Source organism: Notamacropus eugenii, chromosome 5, assembly GCF_028372415.1.
Source record: "Notamacropus eugenii isolate mMacEug1 chromosome 5, mMacEug1.pri_v2, whole genome shotgun sequence".
NCBI lineage: Eukaryota > Metazoa > Chordata > Mammalia > Diprotodontia > Macropodidae > Notamacropus > Notamacropus eugenii.
In genome coordinates this window covers 242,137,885-242,159,424 of record NC_092876.1, presented here as the reverse complement: position 1 = coordinate 242,159,424, position 21,540 = coordinate 242,137,885, and the positions used below count along the sequence as shown (strand labels likewise).

The following is a 21,540-nucleotide window of genomic DNA, read 5'->3' as shown; positions in this document are numbered from 1 at the left end:
TAGTAGTGATGACAACACCACTTGTTTTGTTTTTGTTTTTGTTTTTTTTAGCCGGGTCTTCATAATCCTTAGCAATGTTCTCTGGGTTCTTCTAAGTGATATAATACGTCCCCACATGCATCACAATAGGTGGGTACTGTATCATCAGACTTATCACAGGCAGACAACCTGTTGTTTATATCACATTCTAACCATTCCATCATCTGATTCTTATATTCCCATGCCTTCCTTCTCTGAATATATTCAGATCCTTCCACATGTCTGGGGTACGTTTCCTTTTCTTGTATCACTATGCACATTTCCCTTCCTTCAAGGCTGAGTCAGGTTCCTCGCTCCCCCTCTTCTCACAGTACCTCCCTCCCTGCATCCTCCCGCTAAAAGTGATGAATTTTTCCTTGAATTTCCTTACCACCTATTTGGATAATTCCCTTATCCTTATAATATTCTATTTTATCGTGCTTTTTTTAGAAATTGCTTCAGGTGAAGCATACTCTTAAGCGACTGACTTATAAACCAGTCGGTATATGAATCTGCAGAGAGTAGCATATCTTTATGGAGACTGGAATAGCGCAACCCATGGATATGGTAGTCGTGGGCTTTATTAACAATGGCACCTCTTTAAAAAATTCCATGAAGCCTTTTAATTAGTCAGATTATCTAAGAAGAGTGTGTGTGTGTGTAAATATATACATATATATACATATATATATATATATATATATATATTATTAAGTCTATCAATGTTAAGTTTGGAGTAATTTAGTAATCCAGGGATTTTCTGTGTTGTTGTTCTTGTTGTCTTTAAATTTTGCTCAGCTGGCACATAGTGGCCCTCAATCAACAAATATTTATCATGTGTCTATAATGAATTGGGCATTGTGCTCAGTCCTGCGGACACAAACATAGTGAGCACAACTCCAAAGACTTTACGTTCTAATAAGGGAGACAATGAGGACATATCTACTGAATAAATATATAAATAAATCTGACCAAATAGAAGGTAATTTGAGGGGGGCACTAGGATTTGATGGAGGAAAAGAACAAGCATTTATTATGTGCTTGCTGTGTGCTGGGCACATTCAGTTTGGAAATGTTATGCCATTTACTGCTGACAATAACCCTGGGAACTAGATGTGCTGTTATTACCCCCATTTTACAGCTGAGGAAACTTTTAGGCAGACAGACGATGAAGTGACTTGTCCAGGTCACTCTTTGCTGTTGTTCAGTCACTTTAGTCTTATCCAACTCTATATGAGCCCATTTGGAGAGTTCTTGGCATGGAGTGGATGGTCAATTTCTACTCCAGCTCATTTTACAGAGGAGGAATTGAGGCAAACAGGGTGAAGTAACTTGCCTTGGGTCACTCAGCTAGTAAATATCTAAGACTGAACCTAAACTCAGGTTTCCTGACTACAGGTCCAGGAGGCATCAGAAAAGTCTTCATTTGGATGGTGGCTCTTGAAGGAAGAGAGGAAGTATATAAAACAAAAGAGAAGGAATGAATTCCCATCCTGGGGGAGGAACTCTGCAAAAAAACACTTAAAATGCTTATTAAATGGAATGGAATGGAATATGTCAAACTAAATCCTAATTTTTTCTCCCTCTGTCTAGCTCTTCTTCTGATAATATACATGAAATATAAATAGTTGACTCCTTCTAAAAAGATTGAAAGTCTTAACTGTGCCACTTAAAAGTCATTGCTGATTGATGAAATTCAAAATTATACATTGCATACATACATACACAAACCACACTTAATTGCTTGCTTTTCATTTATGCAGAATGTTCTTAATCTTCCATCAAAGTCTTTGAGATAACTCTAGTTCTTAAAGGAGACCCCGGAGTTCTGTAAATTCCTTTGAACTAGAATGAGTAGGAGTACAGGTCATTAACAGACTGTGTGTTCCATATGATACCTCGCCTAGCTAATTTTGGAGAGGTACATCATCAGGTTGACCATAAAGCATAATGAATTTTTGTTAATAGTAAAACCTGAAGACCATGTACTCCACCACAGAGGAGTTATGACATATCAGTAGAGGGAGAACACATGCAAATTAAATCACAGATCCTGGAATTAGTATTTTTTTTAGTCTCAAATGCATGGAAGCTCCAAGAATTCATTTCACCCCAACAAGTGATATTCCATTTCCAATATGTTCCAGTAACTGTATTTAAGTGTCAATGATATGACCATTCAATGTAATACCTTTTAAAAATCTGGACCGCTAACTTTCTGCGTCATGTATTTGATTTCATCATTTCTTATAAGCAAAGAAATTGAAAAAGGCTTTGAAGAAATTGTCAACTGGAGGCTTGAAGATCGTATGAACACAGAACATTTTCTGGGAGATCAGCCCTGACTCTAAAATGGAAAAGTCTGAACTTGGTTAATTATGAAATATCACATAGTTTGCTTTCACTAATCCCAAATTGTTCTGCCCTTTAAACTTGTGTTTTCTTTGAAATGATGTTTTTATGCCTTGAGAAAAGGACAGTAATATTCTTCATTAAATTAACAGGCCAATGAGGACATTATATTAAAGGTGAAAAGTGTTATACATGTTACCGAGAACATGATAGAAAATCATAATGCAGAAAGGGAGGAGCTCAAGGATCTCTGGATTGCACGGCAGCTTCAGGTGAACCAAGTCAAGTCCATTAAACAGCAGTGGGCAGCCTTTAAGGAACAGCTAAAAAAGGTAAGTGCCTTCTGTTGGAAAAGGAAAATCTGAGTCCATATTTCTGGTTCCTTGCTGTTTAAAAATAAATCCATTGTGAGAACTCTACTAGGTCCCTCCATGTTATTAAAACCTCCATGGTAACAGAGAGAGTTAATGAAACATGAAGGTATACATCTCTAAAATGACAGCAAAATATTATCTTTCACTGCTGAAGAACACATACTAAGCGCCATTTGATATTTATTTCAGACAACTCAGAACTTGAAATTTCTTCAGGAAGTGTTTACCCCAGTGTCTGCACTTGACCTTGGAGGCAGCCTTCAGACTCTCTTAGATCTACAAAAAAAAAGGAACCAACTGAAGCCTCAGTTTCAGGTGAGGAAATAGATTGATGGACATTGTTGAGCAGCATGAAAATGGAAAAGCATTCCATTGCAATTTGCATAATTTATTTCAATAGCCTGGCAAATTACTCTTTTTAAAAAGAGAGAGAAAATTTCCCTCTATTAAAGTGCTAAAGTTCTCTTTAAAAACACATTTTCTCCACTGGTTATTTTCTGTACAGCTGGAGGTATCTGTGTGTGTTTGTATACTCGGGCAAATACGTGACACTTGCTATCTACAAGATACTGTTTATATGCTTTTTGAGAGTTATTTTCATTTAAATTGAAAGAATGTCAGGAATATATGCAAATGCATGTGTCTTCTAAATTATTTTTCTAGGAAAATAATTGACATTGTTTTTCCAGACTGAAACTCCAAAGGGGGATGCTGGTAGGTATTCCATAAAAGGCCTCTGCCAATCAAACCATCCCTGTGTCAACCTGTGATTTACCCCTGCAATCCCAGTTTCCTGCTACCATCCATGGCTATTTGTGGCTAATTCTCCTTTATCCCTTTGCCTTAAATGGCAAAGGTACAGAAGGAGTAGGTGATATAACGACTGAGTCATGTTCATGGCTGCTGGCCAAACAGCATGGGTTGCAATACTTCTCTCTCTCTCTAAACCCCTCATTAGATAGAAGCAGGAATCAAAAAGGTAGCCAGAGCATTCTATTGACAATATGTGCTATCTTCAACTTGACATCTCTCTGCTGCAAAATTAAAACACTAGACCAAAATCCAAATCCCATTTGTTTGTTACTAACATATAATAATTGACTTCTAAGATTCACTAGTTTGTTGGGATAGAGGATACTTCATAGATGTATTTGTGTTTCATGGCCTTCATTCACTGAACCACAGTATCTTAGAAATGTGAGGGACCTCAGAGGTTACGTAGTCTAACCTCTTCCCTGAACAGGAATCAGATCTATTATACCCCATGTGATCATTCAGCCTCCTCTCAAAGACCTCCAGCGAAAATGGGAGGAAAAGGGTAGTCCATTGTACTTTGAGACAATTCTAACAGATTTTTGTCAAGTCATAAACTGCCTCCAGTCCGTATCCACTCTGGAGCCAGGCTGAACAAATCTCTCTATGAAAGTCTTTCAAATGTCTGGAGTCAGCTTTCATCCCATTCTCCACCCTGTGTACTGCCTTCCAGGCTAAACATCCTTAGTTCCTTCAAATTATCTTCATATAATGTCATTTTCAACCACCTCCTCATCTCAGTTATCTATCTCTTTACGGAGCTCTTCCAGAAAATATTATCATTTTGTTCAACAAATAATCACCATAGAGAATTTCTTTAGAGCCAATAAAAACCTCTTAAGCAATAATAAAAGCCCAGGATATCTTATTTTATTTTCAAGACACTGGAGAATAGTCATTATTTCTTATATGGAAATTGCCCATCTCCAAGCTGTGTTTTACCTTCACTCTCTCTGTTCCTTTCCATAGATGACTAGTCCACTGTCAAAACCTCAATTCTAACTTTTATTCTGATGATTTTTAAATCTATATCTTGGGCCCAGACTTTCCTGTTGAGTTTTATCTTCAATTACCTTCTGGATATTTCTTGGTGTTGTTGTTTGTAGCAGCTGCTGCTGAAGTTCTTCAGTCCTATATAACTCTTTGTGACCTTGTGGACCTCACTACTCACAGCAAGTTTTCTTGGCAAAGATACTACAGTGGTTTGACATTTCTTTCTCCAGCAGATTAAAGCAAACAGAAGTTAGGTGACTTGCCCAGGGTCCCACAGCTAGTAAGTGTCTGAGGCCAGATTTGAGCTCAGATCTTCCTGGCTCCAGCACTCTATCAACTGAGCCATTTAGCTGTCTCAATAACATTGTCTAGTTGGACATTCCTACCTAGAGACAAATAATAGCTTTATCTTGAACTCAATTTGTCTAAAACTGACCTCATCTTCTTCCATAAACTTGTTGTCTCTCCCCCAACTTCCTTGTTTTGCTTAATGATACCGTCTCCCAGTTACTCAGACTCAGCACTTCTGAGAGCATTTTGACTTCTCCCTCTCTCCTTCTCTGCTCCTTTCCCCCCATTTTCAATTCTATTTTCACATCATCTTTCACATCTATTCCTTCTTTTCTATTCCCACTGCCTCCACTATACTCTATTATGACCCTATCCCAATCTATTGCAATAGCTAAATGTCCTTTCTCCCTCTCTTTTCTCTCTCCATGCTCCAATGCACTCTTCACAAGCCATCACATTAATCTTAATCAGATTAACCTTTTTAGAATAATAATTTAATTGTATCACCACTCTCTTCAAAAACTTGCAATGTTTCTCATTTTATTATAAGAAAAAAGTTCAGTGGCTTGGAATTCAAGGCCTCCTCCAGAATGGGTTCAACTGTATTTCTCAGCATTACCTTCTGCTCTTACCAACTTAATCTGTTCACTATTTCCCTATCACTATTACCTCTTGCTCTCATTTCTGTTTCTGAACCTGTGTTCATACTGATTACCCTACCTGGAATTCCAGGTCCTTTTTATCTATTCACATAAAATCAACTCTTTAAGACCTAGAACAAAATCTCATGATTCTTAAAGTCTTTTTGGACTATTCCGGTTATCAGTGATGTCTTCTCCTAAATATTAATTGCACATGGCATATGTTTGAAATTTTGTACTATATAAGTTTTTATATGTGTTTGATTTCTTACCCCACTGGGATTATAAACCTCATAGCATATTTTAGGAATCTCATTGACAAGTTCAAGTGTTTCCAGGGAAAGGAAGCTAGGTTGGTTGTCGTGAGGTTACGCCATATGAAGGAACCAGAGATAGTTAGCCTAGAGAAGACTTAATAGTGGTTTTCAGTATTTGAAGGACTATTAGGTAGATGGGAATTAGTGTCTTTCTATGACACTTGAGGGGGAAACTAGTAGCAATGGGTAGAAGTTTCATAGCAATAGATTTCAGTTTGATTTAAGGGAAAATTCCTTATAAAGGATTGTTCTTTTTCCCTTTTCCTCCATGAAATATCCTTCCCCTTTTTCTTCATTTACCTAAACGTCACTCTTCCTTCCAAGCCTAACTCCGTTTTCTCCAATCGCTATCAAAAAGGAACAATGGACTCCCTTGGGAGGCAATGTATTCCGCCTTGTTAAAGAACTTCAAAAAGAAGACTTGTTAAGTATTGGGTATTCTGTAGGGGAGAGTCTTGTTCAAGTATAGATTGGGGCCACATGTGGTCCTCTAGGTCCTCAAGTACAACCCTGTGACCAAACAAATCTCCTTAATAAAAGGATTTGTTCTGTAAAACTTGGACTTAGTCAAAAGGCCACACCCAAGGACTTAGAAGGCCACATGTGGCCTGGAGGCTGCAGGTTTCCCACCCCTAGACTTGATGGCCTCTGAGGTCCCTTCCAACCTAAAGATGCTATGATGCTATTTACTCTGAACCTCCACAGGGCAATGCACATAATAGGGCTTGATGAATACTTTTATTAAGATTCAAAGATTATTATTAATCAGGTCTTTCCTTATTGTCTGGCTTTTGAGCTTTCTAGAGTCTTAATTTCTTCAGCCTTTGACCACTTATTCTAAGGCTGGGAAACTTTTTGGGAGGTAGTGCTTTCAAATTCTCTTCAAGTTCCTCAGCCCTTTTTCATACCCAAGGCACTGACCATTCTTCTGAGTGTTTGATCTGAGCAGTGCTAACTATGATGGAAGAGCACCTTTTGGTGTCTGGGTATTGTGTGCTATTTATGAATCCCAGTATCCTTACCTTTTAAGTTAACAGTTTAAAATTGCTGCTCAGTTACTGAGTCTTTCTCATAATGTTTCTGCCATACTTCTATGTGGCAAATAATTCCCCATATTTGTTTAATTGTCTTGTTGGACTGTTTAGCATTTGTCTGTATTTAATGTTAAGTATGATTATGTTATTTCATTTGTTAATGAATAAAAACTCTCTGCTACAGTTAGTTTGCATATGATTGTCATTTTATGAAGACTTTTTGGTCATTCCTAAAATAAGTAGTGTGATCTCAAAGCAGTTATAGGTACCTCTTCCCCCCATCTTCCTAAGCATCATAACAAACTTTGTATATGGCTGTGCTATTACAAGTGGCATTTTTGCCCATTGTAACTATTTTTGATCTGCCCTTGGAAAAATCTTTAGTTCATTTAATTTTAAGGACAGATACGCCTCATTAAGGTAGTTACACAATTTAGGATAAAATAAGAAGCTTTGCAAAAACTGAATTCATTTCATTGCCTTTCTCATTTTCTAGCAACTGGATGCTGAGCTCTGCTACATTCTAAAAGCATTTGAAGTGTTAAACCTCAAAGGGGCCCCTGTAAAGGAGAAGACTCAGCAGGTGAAGGAGCTCACTCTGCTTCACCAAAAGCAGAAGGAGAGACTTAAAGATTATGACAATATACTCTCTAAGGCGGTCAGATTCCATCGAGTCAAGGAAGAAGTAAGAATTATAACACTTATCTTTCACACTTTATTTTTCTGAAAATAGACAAAAATTAAATTTGCCAAAAATGCCTTTAATGACTTGCCTACAGAGGAAAATCTAAGCTATTTAGCAGACATCTAAGGTCTTCTATAACCTTTCCTCAAAGTCCTCTCTAGAATTTCTCTTTCATTAAGATTTTCCCTTAATGAAGTGATTCTCAAATTTTTTGGTCTCAGAACTTCTTTATTCTTAAAAATTATTGAGGATGCTCCCCAAAGAGTTTTATGTAAGATATATCCCTTGTTATTTATCATATTGAATATTAAAAGATCTTAGTAGTATTGTGAAAATAGTTTTGATTTCATAGGTCCCCTGAAAGAGTCTCAGGGACCCAAAGAGTTCCTAGAACTTTGACATTACCCTGAGGAAAGAGTTTCTACAACACACTTAGACTTCCCTTGGGAAACTCTCAGTCTTGTCAAACTGGACTGGTCTTTGTCCTTTGCCATGTCATTCACATTTCCATTTCTGTGTATATGTGTGTATACACATACACATATATGTACACATACACACACTCCCCTCCTCAGAGTGCTCTTTTTCCCCTTTCTCCTCTTATCTGAATATCAAAGTCTAAATTGAATTTTTTTCCAACCACCCCAGAATACAGTGTTCCCTTCTTCCTCTAAAGTCATTGAAGCACTTATGGAGTTTTTATTAATATGGTATTAATAGGTAATTATTTTATGTAATAATAATTACATAGTAACAAGCTATTATTAATGTGGCACTTAATAAGCAATTAATTCATTGTAGTGATGACACTGATAATGAGGGAAGTGACTGACAGAATTTTAACTCACTGGTTAAAAAAATATTACAGTAAATAAGGTTGTGAAGCTTGTGGTGTAATTGTTAATTCGCTACATTTCAGCTGGAAAGTCTCACCAAATCAGAAGTGGAGTTTCTTGAGCCGGTTCTTGAATGGGATGACACCTTCAGTGCTAAAGTTCTCCTCTCTGGTTCTCAGCAGAAGCAGGCTCACATAGAACATCTTTATAAACTGGCCCTTTCCTCGGGAATGGACATCATTTCATCAGTGCAGCGACCTGTAAGCAACTTGGAAGAGAGACATCAGTTTTACCTAATTGTAGCAGGGAGTCAGATTACAGTATAAAAGCAGTGCCCCTGATGTCTAAAAACTTACTGTAGCACAGTGCTACATTATAAGCTATAGTTATTGGTAGAATGGTTTCTTTTATTTCCCCTATGGCAAAAGAGACAAACTAAAAAGGGAGAAATCAGAAAATGAAATGTATGGGTTCTGCAATCACTATGAACGTTAGAAATAGTTTCTTAGATTAAAAACATGGAGTTGAATACCTTTATTTGAAGGATGAAGAAACTGAGACTTAGAGAGGGGAAATGACTTCCCAACAGAACACAAGTAGTTAGTATCAGAGCCAGGACTAGAATTCAGGCCTCCTTATTTCCAGGCGCTAAGCTGGAATACGAGTTCCTTCCTCTGTGATATCTGATCTGCTTTATAATGTTCTAATAATAGCGACAGAAGAGCTAACAGGAGGAAAACTGACTCAAAACTCTAATGAATAAAACACTAGACCCCAATTATTTATATGTAAAAAAACTTTCTTCCTTTCTTTGAATTCTTGATATGAAAAAAAGCCACATTCCATTACATCATTAATGGAGTTATCATGGATTCTTTGCTGACTTTAAGGCTGTCATTGGGCTGCATGAGTACAGTGTTTCTAAAGTATTTCTTTGCCCCCCCAAAAATCCAAAATGCATTGATAGAAAAAAATTGCTATTCTTTTAGGTAGGTTCAATCGCTACTCTAAGAAGAGCCATTTCTAGGGAAAGCTTATCCTCTTGGAAAAATTTGCTTTTTAAGAGATTTTAGCAGATTGGAATAAAAGGTGCAGGACTCTTATTTTGTACAAATAATGTAAATTGTTCTCAAATCTGCATCTGTAATTTAGCCTTGCAGCTTCTGAGCAAAGATTGGAGACATGCATAACAAACCTAAGGTTAAGTTGGAGATGACAAGAAAATGATAGTGTAAGAACCAAGTTTTCAAATGCATATTTTATGCTTTTTGAAGAATAGATTATACCCTATAATGAATGGTGTCTCTGAGAAGGGTCGGATCTGATGAACAAATGGTCTGAACAGAGAGCTTCAGGGCCGGGAATGTAATTGTTAGCATTGCCAATATTGGATGGTGGCTTCTCTCTGAAACAATTGTATTTTAATAAGCTACAGTTAGGGCAAATCAGAAGTGGTTTTATTTAAAAACAACAACCATGGTGTCATTTAGAAAAGTCGTATTTCAAAGTGTGACAGCAAACTCCTCTCACTGCTTTTTTGATCAATTTCATCTCTGCCATTTTCTCTCTTTCTCTCTCTCATTTCTAGACCTGCTTCAACATTTCTGCAAAGACTCTCCAGCAGCAGCTCGAAATACTCCAAGATGACAGTATGGCCTGGCACTCCAAAGCTGAGAAGTATGAGGAGGAGCTGACCCGCATTTTACAGTACTGCTCTGCTAAAGAAGAGATAAATGAGGTCTGGTGGAAAGAAGCAATAAATGACCAAAAGTTAGGCGATGCACTAACACTGGCTACTGCTTGGCATTGAGTTATTCCTCCTCTATGCCCAGAATACCAGCAGGTGACTTCCTTCTGACCAATGGTTTTTATCCATTGAGCAGCAGTAGCCTCTGGATTTGGGGAATCTGAGCTTCTTTAAAGCTTAGATGGTATGGATATCTTCTCATGTAGAGCAAGCAATGTAAAGGAAATAGTAGTTGAGAATGGAATCTTTGACTGTAGTTTTGGGCACTGATTCTGAAATGGCCCCTAGCTAGAGTGTATAGATTTCTTTTAAAAGTAGCTCCCTGGAAGGGAGGTGTTCTCTTATCCCTCTAATATTTTTACTAACTCTAAATTCTAGGATCTTATGTCATCAGCAAAGTAGCTGGATATGGAAATCAGTGAAGTCCAATATAGAGACTATAAAATTTTGGGTAAATTGGCCAATATTCTTTGGGGAAAGTACCAAGTAACAAAATGCAGTAGAAAGCATGTCATTTGCTATTGTATGACTTTGGGCAACCTTATCTTCTTTAACCCTTCATTTCCTCATCTGTAAAATAAAATTAGAATAGATGGCTTAAAAGGTTCCTTAAATCTTCATTCCTATGATCAACAAGGAAATGTGTGATATTACTCAAATTGAGTGCTCTTCCCCCCAAGGAAACAAATGTATCACAGTAAAATAGGCCACAAAAGAACCTCTATCCCCTTTCCTTGTCCCTCCCTCCTCCCTCATTCTGTCACTCTGTCTCTCTGTCTGTCTCTATCTCCTCTCTCTCTGTCTTTCTGTATGTCTCTTTCTCCTTTCTGTCTGTCTCTGTTTCCTCTCTGTCCCTCTGTCTCTCTCTACTCTCTGTTTCCATTTCTGTCTTTCTGTCTCAGTCTCCGTCTCTGTTTCTCTCTCTCTCATGCACACATGTGCACACACACACACACACACACACACACACACTCACACACATAAAATCACAGTATTTGAGCTAGAAGCCCCCTTTTAGTTTTAAATCTATGATTCTGTGCTTCAGTTTATCCAGACCTCACTTTATAAAAAGGAAAGTAATTTCCAGAAAGGCTATTCAACTTAGCCAAGGTCACTTAATAAGACCTTAAATAGCACACAGTTTCCTGTCACACATAAGACAATGAGCCAGATTCCACCCCTCCCTTCCCCCTCTTACTCTAACCTCTCAGTGTTATATGGTTTCCTGGGTACAACAGGACAATTACACAAATTAGGATGTGGAACATATGCCTGTGGGTTGGCAACTGGATGGAGTACTTCTGAGTTTTGTTCCTTTCCATCCCCTGAGGAAATAAGAAAGCCCTGCCCTAATGCATACTACTTATGTGTATCCTATTAATTCTAGATCCAAAAATATTATCAGAAACTGTTATCTCATAGTAATATAGTATGAAAAATCAGTCACTTAGCAATGACCTAGTTCCAAATGCAGGGAATACCCACTCACCATTACCCACAGCATAATTAGCCATATGGTTTTAGATTTCAGGCAGGTGCATGTCCTATAAAATGATCATGACTTGAACATGGCATGAGAAAGAGAATGTGGCCCCTTCCCTTTTAGATCCAGAACAACAGGAGGGAAACACGAACCGAGATCTGACAACTATTTTTATTTCAGCCCTGTGCAAATGATTGGAGAGCTTTGCTATCCTTTTTTGTGACCCAGGAGATATAGCTTTGGGACTGAGACAAGTTCGCTAGTTTGGGGCTGTGAGTTATTAAATGTAGTCCCTCTGCTATCCAGAGATGTAATAATTGGGTACTCTGGATACCCCCAAGTTATAGTCCTCAGCTAACATTTTTTTTCTTAGTAAGAACTTGCAATGCTTTGTTAAAGAAAACACCCTGGGACTCCAGCTCATTTCTAAAACAGGACTACAGCCTCATACATCTTGACTAGAGCAGCTGGGGAAACATTTCTTTTGTCATTTTTTTCTAATACGGCCTTATGATCCCTTGTTCCCGAACAAAATCACTTTCCTGTACTCAGGGTCACATTATATGGCTGCTTAGTCCCTTCTGATTTTCCAGTTCTATGATTCTGTGACTCATTTCTTCTTTATCATTGTCTTTATTGTACAAAAGTGTTCATTCCTAATTCTTCAGGGACAGTCAAGTGAGGCATTTCTGAATTTACTTATGACCTAGGAAGGAGCACCCCCACCTGCTCTTAGCACCGTCTCTGTTTGTACGATGGGGAGACTAGCCAAGTTGTGTCATTTGTGGAGCTGGGTCCAGCTGATAGGCTCCCAGATTCAGTACTTCTGTTTACAGGGCTATCACCTCTGAGAGGAAAGCCTTTCCAGAAGCCGGGGGAATGGAGCTACAAAGGTAGCTTCTGGGAATGACAGACATGTCTCTGGATTAACCAGCCATGTGATTTCTAGGATGACCAGTCTTCTACTAAAGAATAGTCCACAACTGCTTCTGTGGTCCATTTGGAGTGTTTTGCTCTGTTTTTCTAGACTAGGGACAGAAAAAGGCAGGGAGTAGCTGATCATATCAGTCTCACTGTTATCTCTAGCACTGAATGATATAACCAGGGTAGGTTGGGATAGAGAATTCTCTTATTTGTACTTAGAGTCCTATGCATCTTGGGTCAATGGCAGGTAAATTGAATATTGTTGTTTTTCTGTCATTCAACAGCTAATTTACAAATTTACTCTTATTTGTCACTTCATTTGCTAATGGAACAGCAGTCCTAGCATTGTTTAGTTTAATTGGAGGTAAAACCATCACGGAACCTTAGGATTTTATTGCTGCCAGAAACCTTAGATATCATCCTGTCCAATAACCTTATTAACTCTATAAAGAAATTAAAGCTTAAAGATGTCACATGGCTGCTACAAAATAAAGCTAGTAAATGAGGAAATCACAATTTCAGCCTACATCTCCTGACATTCAAAGAAGTGCCCTTTCCCCTCTCCTATGAATAGCTTATTAATGAACCAAGCATCTAGTAAGCACCTCTTCTGTGCATCCTGCAAGGTGCTCTACAATTAAAAAAGATATGTACGAGATATAGTCCCGGAACTCTAATAACAGTTGGAGAATCAAAACATACATATGTAAAACAAAGACAATTGTAAGACAACTTGTAAGGAAATTCACGTTTCTGTGGTATAGACTGTACTTGGGGAGAAAGCAGGATATTGTGGACAGAGTGGTCAACACAGAAGACCTGATTTCATAAGGCCCAGGGTTTTCAAATATCATCTTCACTATTTACTAGATATGAGGTCTTGGGTATAAGGTTGTTTTATCTTGGTAAGCTGCAGCTTTTTCATATAAAAATGAGGATGAAATTTTCACTACTTAGCCCACAGAGCTGTTGGTAAAAAAACAAAAAGCTTTGTAAAGTAATGTATAATCATGAATTGTTATATAAGTTTGGAGGGAATTTAGAGTAAGAGAAATGCTGCCCCAAGTTGAGTTAATTGGGGAAGACCTTTTAGAGAAAGTGACATTAAGAAGTTCTAATAAGAGAAAGATAATCCAGGCACAGGGCAGAGTATAAGTAAAGTCAGACACAAAAATGATCTAGGTACATAGGGTGGATGATAATTCAATTCAGTATTTATTGATAGAAGCCAGCTTCCGAATCAGAAAATCTATCTTTAAAATTCAATTCTGATACCTTCACAGTATCAGACCCTGGGGAACTCCCGACCTCAGCGCCCCAAGACAATTCCTTAAGACACTAATATAGTGTAGTTTCTGATATGCAAAAGTAAAGTGAATTCTGAACTTAGATGAAACTTATATGCTATTTGAATGCTTCTTGAACCAATGAAATCAAAGGTGATCTGAGCCAACAAAACAAAGCCTGGTGCTGGCCTGCCAGATGCTGAGTATACAAAGATAAATAACCACAACACAATCCCTGCCTTCAGGGAACAACCTGATTGGATGTGGGAAACAGTACATACACAAAGAAGTAAGATATAAGGCAGGATGAATGAAAGACAAAATGTACTAGGAAAATTGCACATGGTAGAGAGCATTTTTGTCTGGGAAGGAGAGATAGATCAAGAGAGGTTTCAGAGGAAAATGACATCTAAGATCATGGCTATAGACAGAGAATTTCGATAAGCTGAGATGAAGAAGGAGTACATTTCAGGCAGAGGAATGCATGCGGCCTGCTTGAATGTATAAAAGTAGGGGAGGCCAGAGTGAAACTGAAGAACATCGTCCCTATGGGCTCGAGTGTTACGCTATTAGCAGAAAGAGAAAATCTAAGTAAAAAAAATGCCATAAATTAGACTAGATTTGATTCTCAGTACAAACATATGTAACTGCTGTGCAAAACAGCATCAGCTCTCTGGGCTTTTCAATAGAATGCAAGCTGAATGGAAAAATAATTGTAAGGTATATTTCCAGTGCTCCTTAGCCTAAATAATGAGTACTTGTTATGTTTTCTGTTACGTAACTCAACAGCTGAATTCCACAATGCAATAAATGGTGGTGTTTGGCATATAGACATTATTATTACTGTTAGATGTGGGGCACTTGAAACATGAAGTAAAATACAAATTTTTATTGAACTAATTTTTATTGTTATTTATAAAGGACAGGGTACTACATAAAACAATAATGTTAGGTTCCTTACTCAGCAGCCTGCCATTTTATTAAGTCAGTTATGAAACTTAACAGAAAGGATATGCGTAATACATTGTTTCACTGCCAAGTGTTGAAAACCCTTCACAAATGATGTTTACATGAACACTAATTGACTACTTGTCAGTGGGCTATTCATAGTCCTCAGGATACTCTTCTTTCAGCATCTCTCTGGAAAGTGGAATTCAGTTGGGTCTTATCTGCATGGTCTCTGTTTCTTTAAAATATAAATCACTCATCTTCTCAATGTATTTTCATATTGTACCTGTTGTCAGTCCGTAGCATAGTGTAGTCAGTTATGTCAGAGATCAGACTGGCCAGACTGTGCCAAAATCAATTTACACAGATTTAATTAGACTGGCTTAAACTATGTTAAAGCGAGATCATTGGTGTCTAGGTGGCTCAGTGGATGGAGTGCCAGTTCTGGAGTCAGACAGACCTGAGTATAAATCCTGCCTCAGGCACTTATTATCTGTGTGACCCTGGGCTAGTCACTTAACCCTGTTTGCCTCAATTCCTCATCGGTAAAATGAACTGGAGAAGGAAGTGGCAAACCAATCCAGAATCTTTGCCAAGAAAACCTCAAATAGGGTCGTGAAGAGTTAAACATGACTGAAATGACTCAACCACATCCACAAAGAGAAACCACATTGGGTTTAGAGAAAGTAAATTGTTCAAGAGGTTTAAAATAGTGTATTTGTGGAACATGGAATGTTCCTTTATAGACAAAACAACAACAACAAACTAAGAAGCAACTCCCATTATTTAATTTAATGTAAAAAAAGATGGACTTTTTAGCCTCAGTGGTATAGCATGATTTAGAAAATGATTATCACCTTTGTTTATACTTCAAATATTATAAAACACTGTCCTCAGGCTGACAGAGAAGGTAGGTTTAATATTTTTTTCATTTCACCCTAGAATATATATTTATGCATAAACTTCGAAAATCATTGTAGATTTTTATATGTCTGGCAGTCTGCACCAGTTGACAAGATGTTCAGTCATTTGGTCAACTCTCCATGACCCCACTTGGGATTTTCTTGGCAAAGATACTGGAGTGGTTTATCATTTCCTTCTCCAGCTTATTTTACAGATGAGGAAACTAAGGCAAACAGAGTTAAGTGACTTGCCCAGAGTCTCACAGCTGGTACCTATCTGAGGCCAGATTTGAAGTTAGATCTTCCTGACTCCAGGCCCAGTTCTCTATCATCTGTACTACCTAACTGCCCCATCAAAGGCCTGGTTAACAGTCCATTGTACCATCTGAAAGAAGCTATGAAATCATGGGTTGATGAGACTGGAAGGGATCTTAGAGATCATCTCCTACCACCCTTTTGTGTTACACATGAAGAAACTGAGGCCCAGGCAGAGAACTTGTCCAAAGTTATACAATGACAAAAGACAGAAGTAGAATCCAGTCTTTCCTGTTAAGACTCCACACTGTCTATTCTAGTTTGGTCATTTTTTTTTACATGTCTAAGTTTAGTAGATAAGTTTATCACATATCTGAATGATAAGTAGATTTTAAACCTCTTTTCATCATGTACTGACCTCTTCAAAAATCACCTCTACACATGTATGATGCTAATGGAATTTTCCATAGTCCCAACATGGTTAATATGTCCCTGATAGAGAATGGAAGGAGAGAAGGAAATAGGTCAATGACATATACATTCAAAAACACATATTCTTGACAATTACTTTTAGACACATATCATCTAACTTTTAAATTGTTCCATAATGATAATAATAATACATCACATTACCTGTCTGAAGCTCTTCTCTCTGGGATATAGATGAGAACCAAGGAATAAATACATTTCTAAAAGTCCTCTGACTTTTAGCCCAAAACAGAAACCACAACATCTATGTCTATGTGCTATGCATGAACTTTATATATATAGGGGAGTCTCACAGGCCATTCACTCAGGACTTACTTGTAATTATTATACAAGCAATTCAAACAAATTTGATTTCATTTTGCAACTCTCAAATTCGGGCTTTGACATTTATTACTTGCATGTCCCTAGAAGAGTCTCTTAACCTGTTTGTCTCCATTTCCTCTTCTGTAAAATGTGGATCATAATAGGACCCCCCAAGTTGTTGTGAGGATAAAATAATATTTATAAAGTAATTTGCAATCCTTAAGGCATTACATAAATGCAATTATAAGTACTATATGTTTTTCCGTGGCCAGAGGGGGAAAATCTATCAACTATGCTGTTTTTCAGATGACAAGACACTCACCATTCAGTCTGTACTAAGCTTTGCATATCTCTTGAGACTGCAGGATTACTTCAAAGTCATTCTCAGATACTGACATAACCTGTTAATAGAGGAAAAAGTCCTGTAAGGACTTTAAATGAACAGTAGCCCAGTGCCATTTACTGAAGGGACAAATGAGTCCAGTCCAAGGATGAATATTAGGTCTCGATGATTCTAATCAATGAAAATAGGTTAAATTATTGACAACGTATTTGACTTAATAACTCAGAGAGGTAGGTGATATGTTTTAAAAAAGATTCTTCTAAAGAAATCTAAAGAAAGTGGGTAAAATACAAGCAGTTTTAGATGCTTAATGGGATAAGAATTTAGCTTAACATGGCTATTGAGAATTACTTATTCTCCAAAAGATCCAGATAGACATAGTTTTAACGAAACTAACTTTAGTTTTCTGACCCTTCCAATCAAGGCGAACCTTAATCAACACAAAAAACTTGTTCAATGACTATAATGTTTGAATAATTGTGATAAACTGCTGCCCTGAGATATTAAAAAAGAAACCATTGTCTTTTCTTTCCAAATAGCCCCCTTTACAATTACAGGAGAACTGTCCTTTACCCCAAATTATTATAATGCTATGACTAGTTCAATGTCTATAATTTGGGGTTTGGGGTAGGCTCCTAGCCAAGATTGGTATAGAAAGAAAGTAATAGGGAGGAAGATGAAAGGAGGAAAGGGCTCCTAAAGGCTCCAAGTTATCTCTTGCTGTGATACCTAATCTTTGAGCAGCACTGCCTTTTTCTCAATTTCCTCTTTTAAAATGTTCATACTTAGAATAGCACCTATGATATCAGCAGTGTGGTTAATAAAATACTTGCAATTAGAGTATTTCAAGTGATATTTTATTAGTAATAAGACTAAAAAAACCATAATAATAGCTAACTTTTTTAAAGCACTTTAGGTTTGAAAAATGCTTTACATATATTAAAGTCATTTGATCCTCTCAACAACCCTAGGAAGTAAATGCTAGTTTTGTGGTTGCTGTTTGTGCTTTGTTCTCGAAGAGGACCACGACATCAGGGAAGTGATGCCATGACTTGCAAGTGAAGTGGCTTGAAGTGAGACAAGGCTGTGCAAAGTCATTGGCCTCACTTTCTTCTCCAGAGCCATCTGGGTCCAGTGGCAAGATAAAGATCAGCACGACTGGAAATGGCCCAGGCTGCAGTGGGAGATCATGGCCTTTTTAAACTAAGTCTTTCTGAGTTCTTACTTTGACTGAGGCAGTGCCCATTCAGTGATTAAGGCTGAGTAAGAAATAAACCACAGAATGGTCTCTTTTACCTAATCAAAAAAAAATCAATCTGGGAGGGGAAGACTCAGTGTTTCTGGTCAAAACAGAAACAATTACTATTGACATTCACTCTGAGATTTCAGTGATAAGAGTAGACTCTCTGGTCTTTAAGGGTCCTTTCTAAGTTTTAAACCTAAGATCCTATGGCTAGAATAGAAGACATACACTCCCTTAACCCTTACTATGAGTAATTTTATCAGAAAGCTTTTCTTTAATTAGGTAAAAACCATAGTGGGTTAATGGAGGGGAGCCTGTTGCAGAAAGACAAGGCTAGGACAGGATTTGAAAGAAGGAAAGGCCTTGTGAAAGTGGGAAGGGTCTGAGGCACTGAAATTACAGACATTTTATGGTGGTGCCCAGGGACAGTTACAGTAAAATGCTTGGCTTTTCTGATGCATTTCCTCTACTGAAAAATGTCCAAATGAATTGTGGCCACACACTGTCTGTAAGTGCCGGGATTCATGGACTAGGATTACTTTCAGCCAGGTCAGGCAAACCTAAGAAATGCAAACTTCACTTGAATCTTTGTTCATTGTTTCTATCTCAGTCTGCTTGTTTTCAACAGACTCAGAGCCTAATATCTGACTGACTTATTTTGAAAAGGATTACAGTTTTAAAGTAATAACTGTCATTTTTTTGTCTAATGCATTTCTTCCATTTAAATCCTACTGATTCCTCATTGTCGGGTAGCAATGACCTTGGTTCTTTGAAGGCTATTTTAACAGTGTTAGCTCTGAGAGTGTCTATCAAACTGTTAAGTCCTCAAACTTTGGTCTAGAGATGGACCATATGTCTGTATTTCTATGACTAAAAAACTAAATTTTCAAAGACTCATAATAATAACTGACATTTATGTGGTACTTTCAATTTTCCAGTGTTCTTTACATACTTTCTCACCTATACCCTGAGGAAATCTTGCAAGGTAAGGTATCATTTATAGGTATCATTTTACCCATTTTACAGATGAGGAAACTGAGGGTCATAGAGATGACCATACTTACATGTGGTCATACATCCAGTAAGAAGGCAGCTAGGTGACTCAGTAGATAAAGAGCTGGGCCTGCAGTCAGGAAGACCTGAATCCAAATTCAGCCTCAGGAATTTACTAGCTGTTTGACCCTGGTCAAGTTATTTAATTCTGTCTGCCTCAGTTTCTTCATCTGTAAAATTAACTGGAGAAGGAAATGGCAAACCACTCAAGTGTCTTGGCCAAGAAAAGCCCAAATGGAGTCACAAAGAGTCAAACATGATTGAACAGCAATAACATCCAGTAATCATCAGAAGCTAAATTTAAGCCCAGGTTTCCCCAATCCCTAGTTCAGTACTTCATGTTCACTAGGATATGCTGTGTTGCCTCTCCTCATAAGAAAAATGGTCACCAGATGAAGAGCTTTTACTGCATCCACAATCTCTCATAAAGACAGTTTGGTAAGGTCTGTGTGCACCTGGGTAGGACAGCAGAGAGATTCCTGGGTATAGAGTCAAATCTCACCCCACATACTTACTAGCTATGTCATCCTAGACAAATCATTTAACTTTTCTCAGCTGTAATTTCCTTATTTATAAAATGAAAAGATTGGACTTGGCTTTTGAGGTCCCTTCCAGCTCCAAATTCGTATTCCTCTGGTCTGTTAAAGGGGCTCTTACCTCTACCAATGAAATCATGGATTTTAGAAGTATTACATGAGGTAACCCTATTTCAGTTGCTTTTCCCCCAATGTAGACTGGCCCAAATATCTTCTGTGGAAGGGCTTGCTTATACCTACCATCTAAAGCACAGCCCCAAAATGGTAGGGGAAGGGACAGAAAAGCCAAACACTTAGAAATCCAAGTTCCCCCTGGTTTTCCAAAAGTGTATTTTTTTAACTTATGAATATGTTTTCATTTCTATCACCACAATATTATCATCATTATTATTATTTTGGCAAAGCCAGTATATGATGACTTTTGCATCAGTCTATGCTTTTATCAGTTGCTGCATCCGATACCCTCAAGTTCAGCAGTTGGCTTTAGAAATCTCTAATTATTCTCCACATTTGACAGGCTGGCTAAAATTAGAAACAGCTGCATGAATCATGACACCACAGATGAACAAGAATGATACCTAGTTCTGTCAGATGAGAGAACAGAAGAGAAGTTTTGGGGTGGGGTTGGGAGGGCAGAATAAACCAGGGATGAAAGGATTTGCTAGGTTTTTTAAGTTGAAGTAGTAAGTGAGAACTTTGGGAGTGGTTAAGACATCTTTCTATTGCTCTAGATACAGCATCTACAGGATCTTGTAACTTCCATTTAGAATGGTGGTAGAATTGAATGTGGGTTGGAAAAAGCACATGGCTTTAAGTTTGAATTGATTCTCCAGCAAGGCCAAAAGGGAAAAGTATCAGCAGCTGCAAATGTTAGACAAGAGATCTCATGTGTCAGAAATGAGCTGATCTCATTTCAACATACCCACATTGCAATGAAGAGATTCTCTAGCCTTATAAATCATCTTTGACGGAGGGGTATAAACTGAAGTAAACAAATGTAAACTCTTACTCATCTTTTATCAGTATTTCTGGATCTGAACTTGACTTTTCAAGTTTCGTGGTATGGAGTTTAAGGATTAGATCTAAAACTTGGTTTCAAAGAGATATTAATCTTCCTAGTATGAAGGAACAGATGTAGCAAATTGAACATCACATAGACTCCAACCTTTACATTTGACCAAAGTTTTATTGCTAAATTTTGGCAGTTTGGGTGGATTTTAACAAAGAGGTTAATCCATCCAGGGGATAAAAAGTCAGATCAAACTAAATGACCTTTTGGGATAATGCAAATGATCTAACGGTGTATCATGGATATTCTCTGTTTTCTCAGGCATAATAGGTGGTATGCCTGGAGCTGCAGATGATTCTGAAGTCAATTATGCCCTCTGGGACCATGAAGGCACCTCCCATAGCTATGCTTGAATATAGACCTTGATATTTTGATCAAATAATTGAATTCATTTCCCCTTTTTACATCAAATTCATATGCCTTCCTAATCCCCAGATGACATTGAATTTTAAAACTTTGTTGATTCTTTGGTAAACTATGTTAATTGGACAATAATACAATTTTTTATTTGATAATTCAGCCAATAATCAACTAGATGCCCTTACTTCAAGAAGTATCTTTTATATTTTTAGATCATATATGGTAGTTTTTTTCTACACAAAGCA

The 21,540-nt window shown here is 37.6% G+C and overlaps 1 protein-coding gene across 7 annotated transcripts in view; it reads left to right on the top strand.

The window, feature by feature from the left end:
* CCDC141 (coiled-coil domain containing 141) overlaps positions 1-21,540 on the top strand; it is a 284,155-nt gene that overhangs the window by 199,294 nt on the left and 63,321 nt on the right. For all 7 annotated transcript variants that reach the window (XM_072612514.1, XM_072612510.1, XM_072612511.1 and 4 more), the window contains exons 14-18: positions 2,523-2,702; positions 2,934-3,059; positions 7,330-7,518; positions 8,438-8,614; positions 9,943-10,092. In XM_072612514.1, coding sequence (XP_072468615.1) covers positions 2,523-2,702; positions 2,934-3,059; positions 7,330-7,518; positions 8,438-8,614; positions 9,943-10,092 — 822 coding nt within the window. The remainder of the gene's footprint in view (positions 1-2,522; positions 2,703-2,933; positions 3,060-7,329; positions 7,519-8,437; positions 8,615-9,942; positions 10,093-21,540) is intronic.